Source organism: Amia ocellicauda, chromosome 16, assembly GCF_036373705.1.
Source record: "Amia ocellicauda isolate fAmiCal2 chromosome 16, fAmiCal2.hap1, whole genome shotgun sequence".
Lineage (NCBI taxonomy): Eukaryota > Metazoa > Chordata > Actinopteri > Amiiformes > Amiidae > Amia > Amia ocellicauda.
The window spans coordinates 15,320,379-15,342,536 of NC_089865.1; the positions used below are offsets into that span (position 1 = coordinate 15,320,379).

At 40.5% G+C, this 22,158-nt stretch overlaps 1 protein-coding gene across 1 annotated transcript; it reads right to left on the reverse strand.

The window, feature by feature from the left end:
- Positions 1-5,349: 5,349 nt before the first annotated feature.
- LOC136711798 (uncharacterized) lies at positions 5,350-8,817 on the reverse strand. Its single transcript, XM_066688269.1, has 6 exons — positions 8,734-8,817; positions 7,744-8,044; positions 7,195-7,470; positions 6,470-6,628; positions 6,267-6,308; positions 5,350-5,891 (listed from the first exon to the last, which is right to left on the reverse strand). Exons 2-6 carry the CDS (start codon positions 8,027-8,029, stop codon positions 5,635-5,637), a joined length of 1,020 nt encoding a protein of 339 aa, XP_066544366.1. The 5' UTR covers positions 8,030-8,044; positions 8,734-8,817; the 3' UTR covers positions 5,350-5,634.
- Positions 8,818-22,158: the final 13,341 nt, after the last annotated feature.

Here is a 22,158-nt window from a genome sequence, read left to right on the forward strand (position 1 = left end):
CTGATTTAAATTTCAATACTACAATCACTGCTACAAAACATTCTGCCTGCTGTGATGTGATGTATTCTCTGATATGTCTGTAGATAATGTATGCTTGTATTTGTAGGTACAGTATATCTCTGTCTATTGAGTACTCACTTGGCGCAGGCTGCTTGTTGTTTAACTTGCTGGCAGTTGAGCTTTCTATGTCCACACTAATGTCTGTCACTGTAGAATTTGTAATTACAGGGGCAACGACAGTACTCCCCTCATCATTAAGCACAGACTGGCTGATTGGGCCTGCAAACAAGTTTCGTATTGAATTTTCAATCATTTAGAAAACATAATCCATGCATTTACATATAAGACTATGCTGGAATCCCATGAATGGCATTTGGACTTTCCTGTCCATAAATTCATACAGTGACCTAATTCTGTACAAAAGACAACATTTTTCAATTTGTAGATGTTTTTTTTTAATACAAAAACATTTTTATTTCGGTTTTAAGTGTGTTCTTCTCTTTTTCTGCTTTCTTAGTGTGTAATAGTTTAGAGCCAAAGCAAAGTACCAGCACAGTAAAACCATAATGAAACCTTGGGAAATTTGACAAAATAACATGCACATTTACTGTGGGTAATTACTTGTTATAGCTTAAATTACAGTGTAGTCATTATGAATTTATCTACCTGCATATTTTTCCTTATCTGCTGATTCACCATGATTTCTTCCTGAAGCATCTGAGAATTCCATTGCATCACCTGCAATAAGGAAATATGACAAGAAAAATGCACGTCAAAACTGCAAATAAATTAATAAATTAAATAAATATAATTACATTGGTACATAGGTGACAGGTACCTAGTCGTTCCTCAGTTTTCGACTTCCATCCTCTTAATTGTGAATAGGTGTCTTTCACATCCTCTTGACTGAGGATATCTAAAAAGCACTGGCAGGTTTTTCAGATTTGCCCATAATCTGATCCAAAACATCAATGACCATCTTCTCGGGGTTTGTTTAATTCTTTAGCTCATATCTATCTATCTATCTATCTATCTATCGATATATATATATATACACCGATCAGCCATAACATTATGACCACCTGCCTAATATTGTGTAGGTCCCAAAACAGCCCAGACCCATCGAGGCATGGACTCCACTAGACCTCTGAAGGTGAGCTGTGGTATCTGGCACCAATACGTTAGCAGGAGGTCCTTTAAGTCCTGTAAGTTGTGAGGTGGGGCCTCCATGGATCGGACTTGTTTGTCCAGCACATCCCACAGGTGTTCGATTGGACTGAGATCTGGGGAATTTGGAGGCCAAGTCAACACCTTGAACTCGTGATTCATCAGACCAGGCCACCTTCTTCCATTGCTCCGCGGTCAGGGGTCAGCATGGGCACCCTGACTGGTCTGCGGCTACGCAGCCCCATACGCAACAAACTGCGCTGCACTGTGTGTTCTGACACCTTTCTATCAGAACCAGCATTCACTTTTTCAGCAATTTGAGCTACAGTAGCTCGTCTGTTGGATCGGACCACACGGGCCAGCCTTCGCTCCCCACGTGCATCAATGAGCCTTGGCCGCCCATGACCCTGTCGCCGGTTCACCGCTTTTCCTTCCTTGGACCACTTTTGATAGGTACTGACCACTGCAGACCGGGAACACCCCACAAGAGCTGCAGTTTTGGAGATGCTCTGGCCCAGTCGTCTAGTCATCACAATTTGGCCCTTGTCAAAGTCGCTCAGATCCTTACGCTTGCCCATTTTTCCTGCTTCTAACACATCAACTTTGAGGACAAAATGTTCACTTGCTGCCTAATATATCCCACCCACTGACAGCTGCCATGATAACAAGATTATCAGTGTTATTCATTTCACCTGTCAGTGGTCATAATGTTATGGCTGATCAGTGTATATATATAAAACCCTATAAACGCACACTCGCCGAATGAATTCAACTACTATTATTTCTTAATAGATCCCTTATGAAAAACAACTGCAGTTATTAAGCACACTTTATGTTACTTCCGTTTAAATAAATGCCCTCTTTTATTACATTAAAAGCGATGTATTTTGTATTTCCTGCCAGGCGCAACACATCTGGTTACTTTCTTTTTCAAACCTAAAAAGTACCATTTGAGCTTGTTGCATTTTTGGAAAGGTATAAATAAGATATAAAATAAGTGTGGAATACGCATTTAGAAATAAATGAACAAATACAAATGAAAACATTAATAATAAGAAAGACAAAATAAGCCTTACCCATTTCTCTCCAGTAACTTTCACGGCAGTGTGATGTCTTCCAATAAGTTTATGGTAATATCTGGGCGGGATTCACGTATTCCTACAAACTGAGCAAAACTCAGATACAAGGAAAAGGCGTTAGACAGAAGTGTGTGACTGAGATTGTATGCATCCAGATATATTTAAGTAACTTTATAAATCGGGTATATTGAATTTCACGTTAGCTTAATAGCCCACTTCAGACAATTACATTTTAAAACAATGCACAAAAGGCATGTACATGTACTTTTTGGTATAAAAACGAAACTACTTTTATTTTTACTTCGAAGTATGTACATATGGTAGGCATGCTAGACATAACGCTTGAAAAGCCTGCTGCGTGCAAGAAGTGTGCAACACAATGCACTACACACTTCCCTTGCTTAACACTCTCCCTACACTGCAACAAGGACTGGGAAAGGTACACATGTAGAGACATTAATCTTTATGAAAATATTGATTTAAGTATCTTCAACATACTGTACATGACGATTCTCAACATGTGTTACGGTATGAAAGGCAGACACTGTCCATGCAAACAGGCCCTCCCTCAGTGACTGATCTGCGTTGATCGCGTTACTGCGTTGCATTTAGATCCATTTCTTTTTTCCGGGATTATCCATCTAAATTCATGCACTGACAAATAAAGTAAATTGGGGGCACCTGCCCCTGTAAAAGGGGTCTAGCGACGCCCATGTGAAAGGGTATGAGGAGGCAAATAACATTGTATTGAATAAAGCCAGTTCTTTCTTGTTTGTTGGATCTTTTCTGAATTGAGTTTTGTTTTGAAACCTCGTGATATGATAAATCATATATTTTTTGGAAACCATACTTTTCCAACTATTGCTGTTTTTTTTTTTAAGGCCTCACCCTTGGTCCACAATAGTGGACAACAGACAAACCATTGCTATTTTTAATCTATGAAGTGCTTATTCTAAATGTTTACATATTCATTGTTTCTAATTGTCATTCTTTGTCTTTTCTACTGATAATGGAATTGCATGTGGTTCTTTGTTCATGTTTAAACAAACATTTGAATGGCTTCTTTTACTAATAACTGTTTACTCACCCTGAATAGGTGCCTACAACCTGCATCTTACCCATCATTGGAATTCCTGAAAGGCACTCCACATCAGGCACATGCACAGGTAAGGCTCAATTTGTGCAGATAACATGCCCTTTTTCCATAAGACTTCCAAAGTGCCCTTTATCCCGAGCACATGCCCCCCGGGCCGCACTTCAGCGGCTACCCCCTGCACTACATCACCATCGCCACCATGTACAGGGTGCCCTTTTTTTGGCTTGAGCCCATGCCCCCCAAATTGTATGTGCACGCCACTGCTCCACATCTGTTCCTGTTCCTGGGTGTCTTGGCACATTTTAAGGGTCAGAGGTGAGGCCAATGGGGAGACAATGATTTGGGGGGGGAATCACGAGGGAGGGGATATAAATAGCGATTACAGGGTCAGAGGGGATGGTTGGGAGAAGATGCTGAACAGAGACGGTGTTGTCCAGAATAAACTCATATGAATAATCTCTGTGTTCACAAATATAGGGAAAGCTGTTCAGATGTGTTTCAGGTGGGGCGATGAGAGTGTGTAGACCTGGGGTGTTTGTTGTTTTGGCTTGGGCTTGGGTTATAAAGTTCTTAGTCTGTAAGCATAAAGGCATAAGCCCAGTCTCCTTGATACATGATTACCTTGTCACTTTCATTTTTTATTTTGGTCATTTAAAGATAAATAATTAGCACTCCCAGAACACTATACTGGTGTCAAGAAGTCAGATTGAATTAATGCATCTAGGATTAAAAAAAATGGATTCGGCAGTAAGAGGAGACGAGCTGCTGGGAACTATCCTGAGGAATCGGCCTGAAAGGGAGAGTGTGAGGAGATCTCTAGATGGACTATGGTCCATTTCAAGTCCTTCTTTTCCAAATCATGTAATCTCTTCCCTCCTCCACTACGGAGGACATGAATTGGAAAAGAAGGACTTGAAACAGCATGTTAGAATAGTGGAGGGGAAGATGTGCCATCTTGGGAGAGGGTGATGCTCCTGACGCGGGGGAGGAGCCTATGTACGTCAGGTCACCACAACAGGATGTGGAAGAGCAGCCATCTTGTGCAGAATGTAAAAGCAAGGATACTGGTAAGCCTGATTGGGAAAGCTTTAAAATTGAAGCAGAAAATAATGAATGGACTGCTGAAATTCAATTAATTCAACTGATTAAGCTTCTGAGTAGAAAAGAGTTTGAATTAATTCAATCGATATGAAAAACAGAAACTGTGAAAGGGGTGTGGGCCCGGAAAGAGGCGGAGCCAGTGTGTAAAGAACTTAAAGTAGGCCACGTCCGTGGGAAAGCATCCTTGGAGGCCTACCGAACTGGTCTAATTTATGCAGTGAGAAACAGAAAGTTGTTCAATTAACTGCAATCTTGGAACATGAAGCACTTGCTTGATGTTACTGACAATGAACTGTTGGACTGGATTACTGCTTCAGAGGGACTGAGCCAGCAGAACGGGCCCTGTTAAATGTCCCGTTCTAGCCATGCTTCTCCTGCCCTCAGCCGCCTGCTGTACCAGCCTCCACTGAACCCCAAGTCAATAGCCTCTGACCTCACCCTGACCCAGCCTGGTCTGATCATTGACACACGGGTGGGGATAACTGTTATGTGGTGATTGAAATCGAAGGTTACTGCATCCACAGTAATGCTACTACACCCTGACTTGCTGTCCGAGGGCACGCAGCTGGAACCATCAAGGGCGCCACTGACCACAGTGACGGGGGAAGACGCTGCCACGAGAGGCAGGAGGCGGATGCAGATTAATATAACCAGCTGTACTTTCTTCTACTTTCTTCTGGAATCCAGCAGCCCTGCAGCCGGCACGGTAATGTTCCACAATATAAAAATGTAGATTGAGACTTTAATGTGACTTTCTGTGTAACAGTGTAATTAATAAAGAATCAAGGTACATCTTTAAATTAACATCCATTGCAAAATACGTATCTTGCATTATTCATACCATCCATCCATCCATTTTCAAAACCGCTTATCCATTATTCATACCAATATCATACAATAAAAGTATTAAAATAGAAATCTTTTAATTAAGACAAAAAGCACTTCTAGTTTCTATACATATTGATTAACTGACCAAAACCTGACATATTGTAATTCATTTCAACATCTATGCACTATAGAAAAGCCATATAAAACACAATTGAAACCATATATGTTGAAAGATTAAGTCACTCAGATTTGATCATAATGTTTCTCACATTTCAAAAACGATTTAAAAAGTAGCGTTTGTTGTTACAGCTAGGAAAAAAGTGATTTAATGAACTGGTCTTTCACAAAGAGGCCCTTTTTTTTTTAATAGGTCTTCATTATGTCCTCCATCACATCCGGCTCATGGTCCAGTAGTGCCGAGAACACTACCTCGGCTGCTTTGGTGCTTCTTGTGTAATCCAGGATCTGCCTCATCTTTTTCTGTGAAGTCGTCTGTGCTCTGATATTTGCAACTGCTTCAGCAGGAAAGCCACTGACGCTTACCTGGTCAATTATAGGATCCACATTTGTTACTTTCTGGACTAATTTATCCAATGAGGTCTTCAGGAATTCCATTTTATCTTTAAAATTGAGAAAACAAAATATAAAAAGCAGATTTATTATTCCTGAACATGCAGAGTAGAACATACCACACAGTCAACATTCAAGGCTCAATAATACATTTTGACAGCCTCTCAGTGGTCAAGTTTGCTAGTTGATATATAAGGTTATTTTAGCAAAATAAATGTTAAGATCTTTATAGCAATCAAGACATACATTTAAAAAGATACGGTATACATGCACCAACTATAACAAAATAAAACTAAAAATTGAAACTATGAAATGAAAAATTTAACAATCTTACGTTTGTTTTAAATAACTGAATGTAATGCAATGGTGAATTAATTATGATTGTGCAAATCTTGATTAATGCAATAAGGAAAAAAAAAATCAACCTTTAACTGAGGCAGTTGCTTCTTTCACATTCTTTGAGGGATCTGAAAGACACCAATTTTTAAGTTAGACCACAAAGCTAAATTAGTCAATGTTTGAATAATTAAATGAAACACTACAAATAAATGAGTATATTTCCTTGGAAAATATTTTGCAAAATGAAATGTACACAATAATTCCACTGCAACCAAAGCTACTGAATTACCGGGTTGTGCAGCAGCCGGTGACTGGTTTATATGTATGTTCAATCCAGATATGTCTGAGCCTTGTATCAGAGGAGCAACTGCATTACTTCCATTACAAGCAACTATAGTAGAGCAAATTCCAGGCTTGCTTTTGGAGGAATGTTTAGCACCAACAGCAGCTAAAAGCAAGAGAGAAATACTCATATAAAATCATGAATAACACATTCATTTATCATTTAGGATTTTTCCCATCTGTTAAACGCTTCATAATCACCAAACTACTTTGAAAATAACACCAAATATAAAGTATTAATGACCTTGCATGGCAGATACTGTGAAAACATCAACTGAAACTTAAAAGTGTGTCTTATTGTGTACCGTATAGTCTGAAACTGCAGTGCATAGACACACTGATTCATGTACAAATTCAGCCCCCCAGCACTGTCAAACAATTTACTGGGATCTAATTTTAACAATACATATTAAAGTAGAAATTAAAATGAGCTGCACACAGTTTACACATCTCTAGCAATAAAGGTAGAGAAATTGATTGTTTCATTATTTAGATTGATTTTGTATTTATTTAATTAATTTTCAATACTACAATCACTGCTGAAAAACATTCTGCCTACTATGATGTATTCTCTGATATGTTTGTACATAATGTATGCTTGTATTTGTGGCCTATACCTCGGTTTATTTAGTACTTATTTATTTAGCCTGGCACACATAAGGCCTGGGTTACCTTCTCTGTTGGTGCTGAATAATTTCTTCAGCTGTGGGTAGTGGTCCTGCACATCACTCAGGAGTGTAAGGAAATCCCTGCATTGGTTCTCTCCTTTTCTAATTATTATGTCCAGCAGCCTTGTCATTTTCTCCTTGTTACAGCTCAGATGAGCAATTTCTTTGTTGTCTTTAACAGTTAAAATATCTTCTGCCTTTTCAATAATGAAACTGGGATCAGCGGACAACCATTCACAGAGATCATTTCTGCAGGAATTTAAGATTTCCATTGCATCACCTGCAATAAGGAAATGTGATTAAAAAAAAAGTGTGATGTTCATGAAGTAGAAAACATTTTCTCCAAATAAGGGAAGTGGTTCTTATCTGTTTAATTAAATTCACAAGACGCAGCTAATGACTGTGGTATAATTACATTTTAACCAAGTAGTTAGTTATCATGGCTAAACATTTATTTCTGAGCAGACGTCCTTATCCAGAACACATTATTGGAGTATGCTATTTGTACATTTGTAAATAAATATAAATATATTGATACATAGGTGACGGGTACCTAGTCGTTCCTCAGTTTTCCACTTCCATCCTCTTAACTGTGGATAGGTGTCTTTCACGTCCTCTTGACAGAGGATATCTAAAAAGCACTGGCAGTATTTGTCAGATTTGCCCATAATCCGGTCCAGAAGATCAATGACCATCTTCTCGGGGTTTGTTTCATTCTTCAGGTCCTTGTACTCTCGGTCTGTTAGGACGGATTTACTGTGCGAGCACTGGAGGATCCAGCTGGGTTGCGCACTGAGCCAACTGATCAAGTCAACTTTGTGTTTTTTAATGATGTCCATTTCGGAAATGTAACGCTGCAGGTGCAAATGTGTAAAGATAATGAATCCTTAATAAATGTATACATTCGATATCATATCATATATATATATATATATATATATATATATATATATATATATATATATATATATATAGATATATATATATATAGATATAGATATAGATATATAGGAGAGAGAGAGAGAGAGAGAGAGAGAGAGAGAGAGAGAGAATTGGAATTTTGTTAAGATGCAACATTCCATTTCATTAAATAAAAACCTATAAACGCCAAATGAATTAAACTATTATTTTTTCTTAGCAGATCCCTTATGAGAAAGAACTGCAGAGTAATTACACTGGATCTTACTTTCGTTTTAAATAGGTAGTAAAGTCCGAGTAGACCACAGTGAACTGTAAATAATTGTTTTCTGATGTATTACATTAAAACACTTACTGACTGTTTCAATGCATGTTGACCTTTTCCAACGAATTAGCTACTGGGCTGATGCAACCTTATATGTATCTGGCTTTATTCGTGTCTGGAAAATACTTTGCATTTCCTGCCAGCCGCACATCTGTTTCCTTGCTTTTTCAGAACTAAACGATACGATTTGAGCTGGTCGCGTTTTTGGAGAGGTATAAATGCGGGTATATAAGTGGAGAATATGCATTTAGAAACAAGATCAAAATGAAAACATTAATGAGAAACACAAAAAAGTTTTACCCGGACACTTTCCACTCCTCTTCGGTAACATTCACGGCAGTGTGTGCAGGTTCATATACCAACGTCATATCTGGGCGGGTTTCAGTTATTCGTTCATATTGAGCCGAACTGGGATACAAGGAACATAAACATCTGCATCTAGATAGTGAAATGACGGTTTATTGATGCACTAATTAATTAATTAGTTATGTGGATGCTCAGGTGAAGCAGTCTCTGGTGGCAGATGAATGGCACCTGGTGGAGGGAGGTGACTCGTATGGGAGAGTGGCCTTTTTGTTTATTTACTTTGTTTTACTTCTGTCTCCCTGCTGCCTACTTGACCTGCTATCCATTGCTTTCTCTCTCTCTCTAGCCCCCCTGGATTAACAAAGGTGGTGACCACAGCACATACCCTTGTGTAGACAAATAACAGACTCTACACTGGTTAAGGTGCAGTGGGAATTTAATTTCTCTAGATCAGGGGTGTCCAACCCTGGTCCTGCAGAGCCCTAATACATTTAATCTTATAGGTCACCCTAACTCACCAATGAAATACTGGGAACACATGGGAGTTATTAATGCATTTAGCAAGTCAGCTGCAGGCTGTGGGTATTCAGATAATTGCTCCAAAAGTTTATAAAGGACTTAATGTACCACACCACCTGCTTCATTGTTCAGCATGAAATACTTCCAGGTGTCTAAAACCTGCTGGATAGGGGCTCTCCAGGACCAGATTGGACACCCCTGCTGTGGATCAATGGATAGTACGGTCAATGGGGCTGAAAGTATGGAAGCTTCAAATAGGTGTGTGCAGGGATCTTGCCCAGTTTTTATGCCTGAAACTTATAAGTTTGAGTTGGCTGCTGATGTTAATTGTTGGAGTGAAGTACAGAAACTACAGTTTATTAAGTTGTTGTTGTCAGAAAGGGCTAGATAATCTTATTGGGGTTTACCACAAAGTGCTAAAGATAATTATGGTGAACTAAAAAAAAAAAATCCCCAGGTCATTACTTGGGGACCCAAGTCAGTGAAGACTGGGAATGGACGAAGTTCCAAAACCATAAATGACGAGAGAGAATCTGAGAGAGATATTGGTAATTCTATCAGACGATTAGCAGGAAAAGCTTATCCCAGTCTGGGGGCAGATATGCAAGATATAATGATGAGGGATCATTCAAATTGAGCTAAACTGGGATACAAGGAACATAAACAAGGTGTTAGAAGTGAATGACTGATGCATCTAGATAGTGAAATGACGGTTTATTGATGCACTAATTAATGAATTAGTTATGTGGATGCTCAGGTAAAGCAGTCTCTGGTGGCAGATGAATGGCACCTGGTGGAGGGAGGTGAAGGTATGGGAGAGTGGGCTGGCAAAGACTATCTATTTGTGACTGAGAGCAGAGGCTGGGTTTTTAAATTACTGTATCTCAGCTGACACTGGATGTGTGAAAATTGAACAGCAATAGCCCAACTAGTATAGTAGCATAACTGTCTTGAATGGTATTCTGTCCCTACTCAGCTTAAACCTTAGACTGCTTCTCATTTTTTACTCCATTCCTTTGCCTTTGCCTACATTGTTGGTCAAAGAAAACAAGGGTGTGTACATTTTCCTTATTCAGTCTGGAACACCTAGGACTGCTGATATTTCCAGATGCTGAAGACGCTTTCAGGTGCACAGCTTGATGCTGCAATGCAAAGTGAGCCAGGATGGGCCGGTGAGTCCATCAGGTCAGGGGGTTCTCTGAGGCTGATGTCTCTCAATTGTTTATAGTCAGTGATCTCACCATTTAGTTGCTCTACATGTGTTGTGGGTGTGGAAGAATCTCTGTTGTATTTGAAAGTCTTCTCTAATTTGCTGGTTCATTTCCAGCACAAGTGAACTGTCACCTTCCTCATCTTTTATGCAGGCCTTTATCTTCCACATCAGTGGCAGGACTGATGATAGAATTGTTTCTTTCTCTCCACAAGTGGGCATCTGTGAAATCACTGAGTGGAGCCAATGCATCGCTAACATTTTCCAAAGTTGTCATGTCTGTGTCTCTGGGCATTAGGTACCACTTCTTCCTGTCCTCAGCCAGAACAGCAGAGACTGCTTGCTGCTGCTCACAAAAGTGTTCCACCATATCGTAGGTAGAACCCCATCGGGTGGGCTCATCACAAATTAATGTGTGTTTTGGAAGCTTTCAAGTTTTTGGTTTGTCTTTCAGCAGTCTTGACATCTTATTAGATCTTGAGAAGGCAAAGACAGTCTTGCAGGGTTGGGACAGACAGATTGCCACATGATTAATGTGGCATTGTTGACTGACAAATGCAGATTGTGGCCAAAACAGGATATCCAGGTGTAGTCACTACAGGTTTTGTGGTTGTTGGCATTATCTGTTGTGATACCAGACATTTTGGCCATGTCTGGTCTCCAGGAATCTGTGACCGTATCATCCAGGGCTTCCTTCAGAGTGCAATGCTGAGCATCCTAAGCAGCAGGAGTGCATTTCCCAAGATTTTGTGATGGACTGTTACTGCCATGTATGTATTCACAGTTCTGCTTGTCCAGAAGTCTGTAGTGCATGAAAAGAATGACTTTGGTGCCACTGCCAACTGTGCACTGATTTTATAGACCTTGTCTCATCATACATTTTGGGAATTTCATTATACATAAATAAATTCCTTGAGGGGAGGTTATACATTTTGTCCAATTGGTGTATAAGGTTTCTGAATCCAGCTTTCTCAACTATACTGGCACTTGATCCACACAGAAACTCTGCCACTGCCTTGTTGAGCCTTTTAGCATCTTTGGACTACTTGACATGCTGATTAAAACGGTTTGAAGGGTAGGTTGCTTCTGAGTGGGGGGGGAGTCAGGGAGACTTCTGTAATAGAAAAAAATATATGGTGATGCATGTCATAGCAAGCCTAATTTGTTTTAGATACCACACCTAGAACACAAAATACAATGTTTAGATGTATCATAATCCAGGACTAGGTTATGACATATTGTAGGCTAATGTTTTGGAACTCATTTTCCTATTTGTGAAACATTACATCTATGAAAAATGAAATGGGCAGTGGCCGGATCTCTCTGTATAATATGATAAGATCACGTTTGTGACTTAGCTAGTGATGCATGTATTCATTAATTAATTTCTATTGTGGATACAGGGGATGTTATGATGACTTGTTAACTAGTCAACTCTCACCTGTCGGTCTTTAAATTATTTGAAAACATTGGGGTGTTTGTCCTACAAATGCTTTGCCAGCTTGGACGTGTTGCCTCCCTTTGCAGAGCACTCTTTAAAGCAGAACTTGCAGAGCGGTGCTGCTGTGTCTCGGGGCCCGCTTTTTCATCAGGTTCCAAGCCAAAGTAATGCAATTTTTCACTCCGGGCCCCCTCTTTGTCAGTGAGTTTCGATGTTGCTGCTGACATCTCTAATCTCTAAACAAAAGATCAAAATGAGGCACTGAATAAGATGAGGCTCTGTACCTCTACTTCATGCTCTCTGAACACTTCACTCTTTCTGTACACCTCATATTACACCGAGTCTGCGCTGCTTTTTTTATAGCGTTTGGCAAAATGAAGTGTAAACAATAATTCCACTGCAACCAAAGCTACTGAATCTGGTTGTGTGGCAGCTGGTGACTTTTTTTTTTTTTTTTTTACTTCTGTTAAATCCAGATATGTCTGAGCCTTGTATAACAGGAGCAACTGCATTACTTCCATTACCTGCAATATAGTAAAGCAAATTACAAGCTTGCTTTTAGAGGAAAGTTCAGTACCAACAGCAGTTAAATGCAAATTAGAAATACTCGTATATAAAATAATGAATAACACATTAATTTATCACCTGTTTAATGCTTCATAATCGTCAAACCTACTTTGAGTATTAATATTAAGTATGAATGATCTCTCATATACTGTGAAAATATTGTTTGAAACTTACGTTTGCCTTATTGTGTACCGTATAGTCCAAAACTGAGTGCGTAGACGCACTGGGACAGATTCATGTCTGACGACTAATATACAGAATTCAGCCCTCCAGCATTGTCAAACACTTAACTAGGATCTAATTAAAACAATACAAATTGAAGTAGAAAATTAGCTGTGCATAGTTTACACATCTCTGGCAATAAAGGTAGATGCATTGATTGTTTAATTATCTAGATGCTAGGTGGAAAAAAAAAGATTTATATTTCAATACTACAATCACTTCTGCAAAACATTCTGCCTGCTGTGATGTGATGTATTCTCTGATATGTCTGTACATAATGTTTGTATTTGAAGGTACTGTTTATTTAGTACTCGCATTGTGTAGGCTGCCTGTTTAACCTGCTGGAAGTTGACCTTTGTATGTTCACGCTCATGTCTGTCACTTTAGAAGAAGTAATTATAGGGGCAACGACATTACTCCCCACCCTTTTTTGTTGTAGTTGGGTTTTTAGCACAAAAACATTATTTTGGTTTTAAGAGTTTTCTCTTTTTCTGGTTCGTTAGTCTAATTTAGAGGCAAAGCAAAGTACCAGCAGGTCTGACAAATATTTCAATGATACATTAATTTGTTATATTTACAACAATGTGCTTTGTTAATTGCTTTGTAAATTTGGCAAGCACTCACACAAATGAATAAAATAGCGGGCAGTAGCAAGTAATACAATTTACCATTATTGCACACAGTATAGATGCATATAAAATAAATTGCTGCACTCAATAAACAGAAGTACACAATAACAATTAATTCAGCTTCAATGTCATATGACAACTCCTGAGAAACCACATGAATTGCACCGATGATGGCAAGTCTGCTGAGGTGGTCTTGAGCCATAGTAGACCTCAGGTAGGTTTTAATCAACTTCAATTTTGAAAAGCTTCTCTCTGCAACAGCCACTGCCACTGGGAGAGTGACGGAGATCCTGAGGGCTACCCATATATTAGGATAGATTTCCTTCAGCTTCTTCTCTTGAAGAAAAGTGAGAAGCTGCAGAGTGGTCATTTTGGTTGATGGGAAATTCTTCAACGGTCTATTATGATGGATTTACTGTGCGAACACTGGAGGATCCGGTTGTGTTGTGCCCCAGATAGCACAGCAAGCGTTGGGCCAACATCAGCATGACTGATCACAATTGTTTGGATTTATGTTGGAAGACGTCTTCAGGTCTTTGTCCTCGAGATCTGGGGAGGACCCACTTGACTTACCATCATATTGACACCGGTTGTGTGCTACCAGTTAAACAGAGACACTGACATGTGCCAGTTCATCAACTGGCAGAAATGACCATAGAAATTCAGAATATGTTGGGTGTCAATGTGATTAGGCCCTCATGTACATGTAGTCCATGGGCATCTCCAGTTGTTTTCATCTGTAAGAAGGATGGATATACCTGTTGACTATAGGCAATTGAATGAATTAACTGTGAAATATACTTATCCCTTGACCAGAATTGATCACACTTTGGATGCTTTGGCTTCTGAGAGATGGTTTTCAACCTTGGACCTAGCCAGTGGCTACTAGCAGCTTGAGGTTCACCCCAGTAGTAGGGAAGAGACTGCTTTCACCACTAAATATGGTCTTTTTGAATTTAATGTTCTCCCATTCTGTTTGTGTAATGCCCCAAGACTTTTCAAATATTGATGGAGTTGGTGCTTCTGAATTGCAGTGGACTACTTGTTTGGTTTACCTTGAAAACATTATAGTCTTTGGAAAAATCTTCCAAGAACACTTAAGGCCGATTTATACTTCTGCATAGATATGCGTACAGTGAGGGGGGGGGGAAAGTATTTGATCCCCTGCTGATTTTGTACATTTGCCCACTGACAAAGAAATGATCAGTCTATAATTTTAATGGTAGGTGTATTTTAACAGTGAGAGACAGAATAACAACCAAAAAATCCAGAAAAACGCATTTCAAAAAAGTTATAAATTGATTTGCATGTTAATGAGCGAAATAAGTATTTGACCCCTTCGACTTAGTACTTGGTGGAAAAACCCTTGTTGGCAATCACAGAGGTCAGACGTTTCTTGTAGTTGGCCACCAGGTTTGCACACATCTCAGGAGGGATTTTGTCCCACTCCTCTTTGCAGATCCTCTCCAAGTCATTAAGGTTTCGAGGCTGACGTTTGGCAACTCGAACCTTCAGCTCCCTCCACAGATTTTCTATGGGATTAAGGTCTGGAGACTGGCTAGGCCACTCCAGGACCTTAATGTGCTTCTTCTTGAGCCACTCCTTGCCTGTGTGTTTTGGGTCATTGTCATGCTGGAATTCCCATTCACAACCCATTTTCAATGCCCTGGCTGAGGGAAGGAGGTTCTCACCCAAGATTTGACGGTACATGGCCCCCGCCCCATCCATCATCCCTTTGATGCGGTGCAGTGGTCCTGTCCCCTTAGAAGAAAAACACCCCCAAAGCATAATGTTTCCACCTCCATGTTTGACGGTGGGGAAGGTGTTCTTGGGGTCATTCCTCCTCCTCCTCCAGTTGAGTTGAGTTGATGCCAAAGAGCTCGATTTTGGTCTCATCTGACCACAACACTTGGTAACACTTCACGGCGTAGTGTGTTACCAATTGTTTTCTTTGTGACTGGTCCCAGCTGCCTTGAGATCATTAACAACATCCTCCCGTGAAGTTCTGGGCTGATTCCTCACCGTTCTCATGATCATTGAAACTCCACGAGGTGAGATCTTGCATGGAGCCCCAGACCGAGGGAGACTGACAGTTATTTTGTGTTTCTTCCATTTGCAAATAATCGCATCAACTGTTGTCACCTTCTCACCAAGCTGCTTGGCGATGGTCTTGTAGCCCATTCCAGCCTTGTGTAGGTCTACAATCTTGTCCCTGACATCCCTGGACAGCTCTTTGGTCTTGGCCATGGTGGAGAGTTTGGAATCTGATTGATTGATTGCTTCTGTGGACAGGTGTCTTTTATACAGGTAACGAGCTGAGATTAGGAGCACTCCCTTTAAGAGAGTGCTCCTAATCTCAGCTCGTTACCTGTATAAAAGACACCTGGGAGCCAGAAATCTTGCTGATTGATAGGGGATCAAATACTTATTTAACATGCAAATCAATGTATAACTTTTTTGAAATGCGTTTTTCTGGATTTTTTTGTTGTTATTCTGTCTCTCACTGTTAAAATACACCTACCATTAAAATGATACTGATGATTTCTTTGTCAGTGGGAAAACGTAAAAAATCAGCAGGGGATCAAATACTTTTTTCCCTCACTGTATATGTCTCTGCGTAGCGACGCAGAGCAGGGGTTTCTGGGTAAGCGTAGCCCACAGAGGCTCGTAGAGGAGCTGACGTGCACTGCTCTGAAATCTCAACAGCGTGTCGCACGTCTCTGCGTCCTGTGCGTCAAGTAAGCGCTGATTGGTTGAGCAGGGAGATTCTGACTGCCTCGGCCAATCGCTCAGTGCTGGGGTGACTGGTGTACGATGTGTGGCTGTAGGCGCTGCAGCAGGTCAGAGATGATGTGGTGACATACAAAAGTATTTAAAATACATCTCCTCATCCACTAAACGCATTTGTGCACATAATCAGTATTTTGTCCCTCGAACTGCACATTTTGTTAATATAATTGACATTTTATCCCATGAAATGCCTACGTATTTCGTGCTTGGCTATTCTGGATGAAAGGTAAAATGTACTTTGCTTTCTGTGGACGGAATTAACAATTAGCATTCAAACAGGTGATTGATCAAGGCATTGATCCAGAGACCTGGGTTTGCATCATGATCAAGATTGAATTCCACAGGAAAGTGAGGAACTTGCTGAGCCGATCAGACGAGCTATATCAGGTGCAAATCTAATACAATAAATAATAATGAATATATGATGTGTAGAAAATCGCTTGTTCCACCAATCAACATGATTATAAATCTTTCACAATTACTATTTTGATTACGAAGCCCATATTTTTGGTTATATTTATTCAGTATTATATCACATAAACTGCGGGTCTGGAGGTTGGAGAAGAATGTATTTATAGCTCATTAAGGAGTTTAATAGCTGAAACACTACATGTATTTAATTCAAATATTTAGTAACGTATAAGAATGGATATGCAGGAGAAATTCAGATACGCAGAGACGTGTGCATGTATGTTCTAGTGTTAAGTCTCTAGCCAACTATATCAAGACAAAATAGATCTGCACATACAGGATGCAATTTGTATTTGTGTGTGTAGTTTCTGTAACATGTCATTAACAGTATGTGTTAATTTACATCCATACAATCGTAAGTGCACCATAGAAAACGGGATTTGTTTTCTGTTGATTGCGATGTGTTAATGCGACACTGCCCCCTATGGATGCGTCAACCTTATGTGCAAGTATGTTGGCAGACAGCTATGCGAACATCTGTGTATGACGCCGCCCGTATGTACGCAGAGTTGCAGGTGCAGAAGTATAAATCAGCCTTTAGGCAATTTGATGGAGGTCTAAGAAAAATTACAGGGTTAAAAGTGAAGCCTAATAAGTGTTGCCTGTTTGCTTCTGAGGTACAGTACTTGGGCCGTGTGATATCTAATGATGGGATAGCTACAGACCTTCACAAATTTGAAGCTGTGAAGTCCTGGCCTGTGCCTAAGAATGTAAGTGAAGTGAGGTGTTTCCTTGGACTAGCCTCTTACTATAGATGCTTTGTGGTGTAAGGCCTGACCTCTGCATAAGTTACCTGAAAAAAGGTAGAACATTTTTTTGTCCCCTGTTAGGAGGCATTTGAGCAATTGAAGAGTCATCTAGTTAGTGCTCCAGTTTTAGCTTTTCCTGACCCTGCAAGAGATTTTATAATGGATACTGATGCTAGTGACCTAGGTATTAGAGTGGTTTTATTGCAAGTGGTTGAAGGCCAAGAGCAGGTAGTGGCCTATGGCAGCCGTGCTCTAACTCAACAAGAGCATAATCATGCCACAACAAAAAATGAACTTTTGGCAGTGGTTGCCCTTATGAAACATTTTAGACATTTGCTAGGGAAGCCAATTACCTTAAGGACATGGGTCATTGCGGTGGTTTCACCAGTTTATTCAGCCTGAAGGACAGATTGTTCCAGCCATCTAGCAGCTGGCTTAGTTTCTTATAAAATTGTTCATAGGTTTGGCTGCATTAATCAAAATGCAGATGCTCTTTCATGTCGACCCCATAGTAGAAGGTGTGTTGTGTATGAATTGGAAGAGGCTATTGAGTGTGATCTGGAGCAGGCTCAAAAGGCAGATTGCTTTATTCAACAGCTCCTTCAATGGAAATGAAACGATCCACAAAATATTCCTTCCACACTGAAAGGAAGCTGTAGCTTAGAAACCTTTTTGGAATGTTGTATCGGTATCAGGGGTGACCCTGCCAACCCAACGACCAGAAGACGGGTGGTTCTTTTCCAAGGGCATTCGTTAAAGCACTGTTGACAGGGCTGCATAATGACAGTACGGCTGGTAATTTGGGCATTGCTAAATTAAGGGACAAGGTTAGGACAAGGATTTATTGGCCCAGGTGGTGGAAGGAAGTAGAAGAATGTGTGTGTACTTGTGAGCATTGTGCCACCTTTTAAGTCTATAGGCCCAAAACCTTGAGCACCTACACCGATCAGCCATAACATTATGACCACTGACAGGTGAAGTGAATAACACTGATAATTTCGTTATCATGGCACCTGTCAGTGGGTGGGATATATTAGACAGCAAGTGAACATTTTGTCCTCAAAGTTGATGTGTTAGAAGCAGGAAAAATGGGCAAGCGTAAGGATCTGAGCGACTTTGACAAGGGCCACATTGTGATGGATAGACGACTGGGTCAGAGCATCTCCAAAACTGCAGCTCTTGTGGGGTGTTCCCGGTCTGCAGTGGTCAGTACCTATCAAAAGTGGTCCAAGGAAGGAAAAGCAGTGAACCGGCGACAGGGTCATGGGCGGCCAAGGCTCATTGATGCAAGTGGGGAGCGAAGGCTGGCCCATGTGGTCCGATCCAACAGACTAGCTACTTTAGCTCAAATTGCTGAAAAAGTTAATGCTGGTTCTGATAGAAAGGTGTCAGAACACACAGTGCATCGCAGTTTGTTGCGTATGGGGCTGCGTAGCCGCAGACCAGTCAGGGTGCCCATGCTGACCCCTGTCCACTGCCAAAAGCGCCTACAATGGTAGTGAGTTCAAGGTGTTGACTTGGCCTCCAAATTCCCCAGACCTCAATCCAATTGAGCATCTGTGGGATGTGCTGGCCAAACAAGTCCGATCCATGGAGGCCCCACCTCGCAACTTACAGGACTTAAAGGATCTGCTGCTAACGTCTTGGTGCCAGATACCACAGCACACCTTCAGAGGTCTAGTGGAGTCCATGCCTCGACGGGTCAGGGCTGTTTTTGTCGGCAAAAGAGGGACCTACACAATATTAAGCAGATCTGTGGTCATAATGTTATGGCTGATCGGTGTATGTGTGTGGTTCAAACAGGCAGACCATTGGAATATGTGGCCCTTGATCTTTACCTGTAACATCTTTGAATAATAAATACATCATAGTTATTATGGATCAATTTTCAAAATGGTCAGAAGCCTTTCCTATTCCCAATCAAGAAGCTGGTACAATAGCTAAGGTGCCCATAGAGCAGTTAATTCTTCTGTATGAATAATGGAAGGAGTCCCATTCTGATCAGATTAATTTGAGACCCACACAAGCTGCTAGTTCTGTAGAGGGGTATATGTAGCCCAACTGGCAGAGACTGCAAACTAATAGCTCTGAACAACGATACCAAGAAAGGGCTTCAGGGGGACAGAAGGCCTTTTATGACTTGAGGGCTAACCCACAATATTATGATGCAGGGGAACGGGTACGTGTTTGAGATACTGCCAGAAGACATGGTCGGTGCCCCAAATTCCAGTGCCACTATTGTGGACCATTTAGAATTCAATAGAGGCTGTTCGAAGTACTTCATTAAGTGAGGAGTGGAGAAGGACTGAGTAAAGTCCTCCACGTTAATAGTCTTAAACCTTGCCTCAGTAATTCTCCCCTAGATGAGACCACATGGAGACAGACCCCACCACCTGACCCGAGGCCTGGACAAAGACGTGCTGGGACATCTACTTGGCAGAAATTTGGACATGGTTTGCAACAGTATCCTGCAGATTGTTGGGTGCATGCATGGGGAGGTCTCCTGATGGATGATTTGCCAGGAGACCCTGGTTTGCACATGGACAGGTTGCTGATGTGGATCCAGATTCGAGTACGGCAGAGGCCTCTGTCCAGCAGCCCCTGCATGGCAATCTCCAAATAGACCTTAGAGGATTAGCACACCATCGGACCCAAAGGATTTGGCGCCCTCCTTGTTGGCTGCAGGATTATGAACAGACTTGATAATCCTACTCGGCCTACTTCGAGAGTTCAGAAGTTCCTGACTTAAACAACAGTTGTAAGTTAAATGTCCACACAAAAACGAAGTAAGAACATGATGCTTTTTTCTTGCTAAAATTAGCTATGTATACATCATGTTAGCAACCATCCTGTTGATGGTTGTTGTTACAGGGGGAGCTGCTGCCATTTGTGTTGACGAGATTGACTGGAGACAATCGGAGGAGTGAGCCAGGTGTGTCGGAAAGAGCCGTGTGAGAGGCTGCATCCATGGGTTGAGTGAATTGCTGACTTGGAGTATACGCGGAAAGGACGCAAAGTAAACAAAGGATAAGTTAGCTGTGTGTGATGCTGTGTCCTCTCATGAAACTGCTATGGAAGAGTGGGGAATTTACAAATGAATATCATTTGGACTTGTCTTCTGAATGTATTAATATTGTGTTCTCTTTTACAGACAAAATGTGGTTTGATTGTCTCGCATGGTTTGCACTTTATCCACTCCTCGTTGTTGCACATTACTTCGGAATGAGTCCGGAATCCAGTGTCTCTTTCCAATTGCAATGTTTATATCTGTTGCTTGGCTGAGTTACACAAGTTTTTATGAGTATTTTTCTTTGATTTAGGAATTTAATTGTGAGCTCCCCTGGGTATAGAGGGTGGTTACCAGCACACGGTGGGGGGTTAATTGCCTTAGCTGCGTGGGTGTTTTTAATTGGATAAATAGGCAAATTGAGGCACTGAGAGGGTCCTTTCTCCCTCCCGTTTCCTACGAAAATAGGGGCAGTGTGTCTGCTGGCCAACCATTAGGGCTGGCTTGATTCTAGTGGCGATTCCTGCTCTGTATCAAGGGGGACCCGAGAGCTTTGCTGTGATTTCTAGTATTTATTTATTGCATGTGTTTTGTATCTTTTTTTCCTGTGTATATTGGATTTATTGCATATGCATTTTAAGGAAACGTTATTGCTGCTGAACTCTGGAATGAATACTGTTGCACTTGCTTGAGAGATGAGAGGAAATTGTGAGCTGAATAAACCAATCTTCAGTCAATTTGTTGTACTGTGTTGCATTTATCAGTCTGCCAAGATCTCTAACTTTTATTTGCCCTTCCTTTTGTGGAGGGTATTGCATATTTGTAATTTTCTTTTCTCTTAAGTTTAAAAAGCAACTCGGTGCAATTCAGGCCATAAAGGGGTGTAAGACAAGGGACATTAAGGTTATCTTTCCCAAAAAAGAATGGTTAACTATATAGAAAACTGGAGATTCACTTCCTAAAGTAAAATTCGCCAAATCTTGATATTACTACATCTGATAGTAAGGCCTTTTTACATACGCTACTGGTCAAAAGTTTTAGAACACCCCCATTTTTCCAGTTTTATTGAAATGTAAGCATTTAAAGTCCAGTGAATAACCTGAAATGGTACAAATGTAAGCGGTAAACTGCCAGAGGTAAGGTAAGGTTACCAAAAACTGAAAAATAATCTACATTTCAGAGTTATACTGTTACTACACCCTCTAAAGCATTACTTGGCAGTGTTATGCACGGCTCCTATGCATAGAAGTTACACTCTTACAATGCGTGCATTGTTTGTAAGCTTATTCTCTTGGCAACCACCGCGTTTCATTCTCAAATACATCCGATTTACAGTTTCTGTGTTGCCTGCCATCATTCAGAGCTGGGGGGGGCGGGTCTCATTCAGACGTAATGGATCATACAGTTTAGATGGGATTTATTTGCAAAAGGCTTGTTTTGTTCAGAACAACCTAACGATTAATCCAGTATATATTATTTGATGTTCTATCAAACACAGAGAAGTTCAGATCCAATTATTTAAAATATTTGTTTGTCCATTTAAGGGGTTAAATTTTGTTAAAACGATTCCATGATTTTGTTTTTATCTCCAATTGTTTATTTGTTCAATGTTTTAATTTCAGAGTACATTTAAACATTAAACTATGTAAATGTCAATAAAAACTGAAAAAATGTAAATGTTCTAAAACATTTGAACGGTAGTGTACCTTTCGGTGGGGTTTGAAGCTCTGAAACCTACTGGCTCTAGTAAAGGTATGAACTAAAGCTTTGATATTCTCACATTATGCATGAATGATTAAGCAGCTTGGATGGCC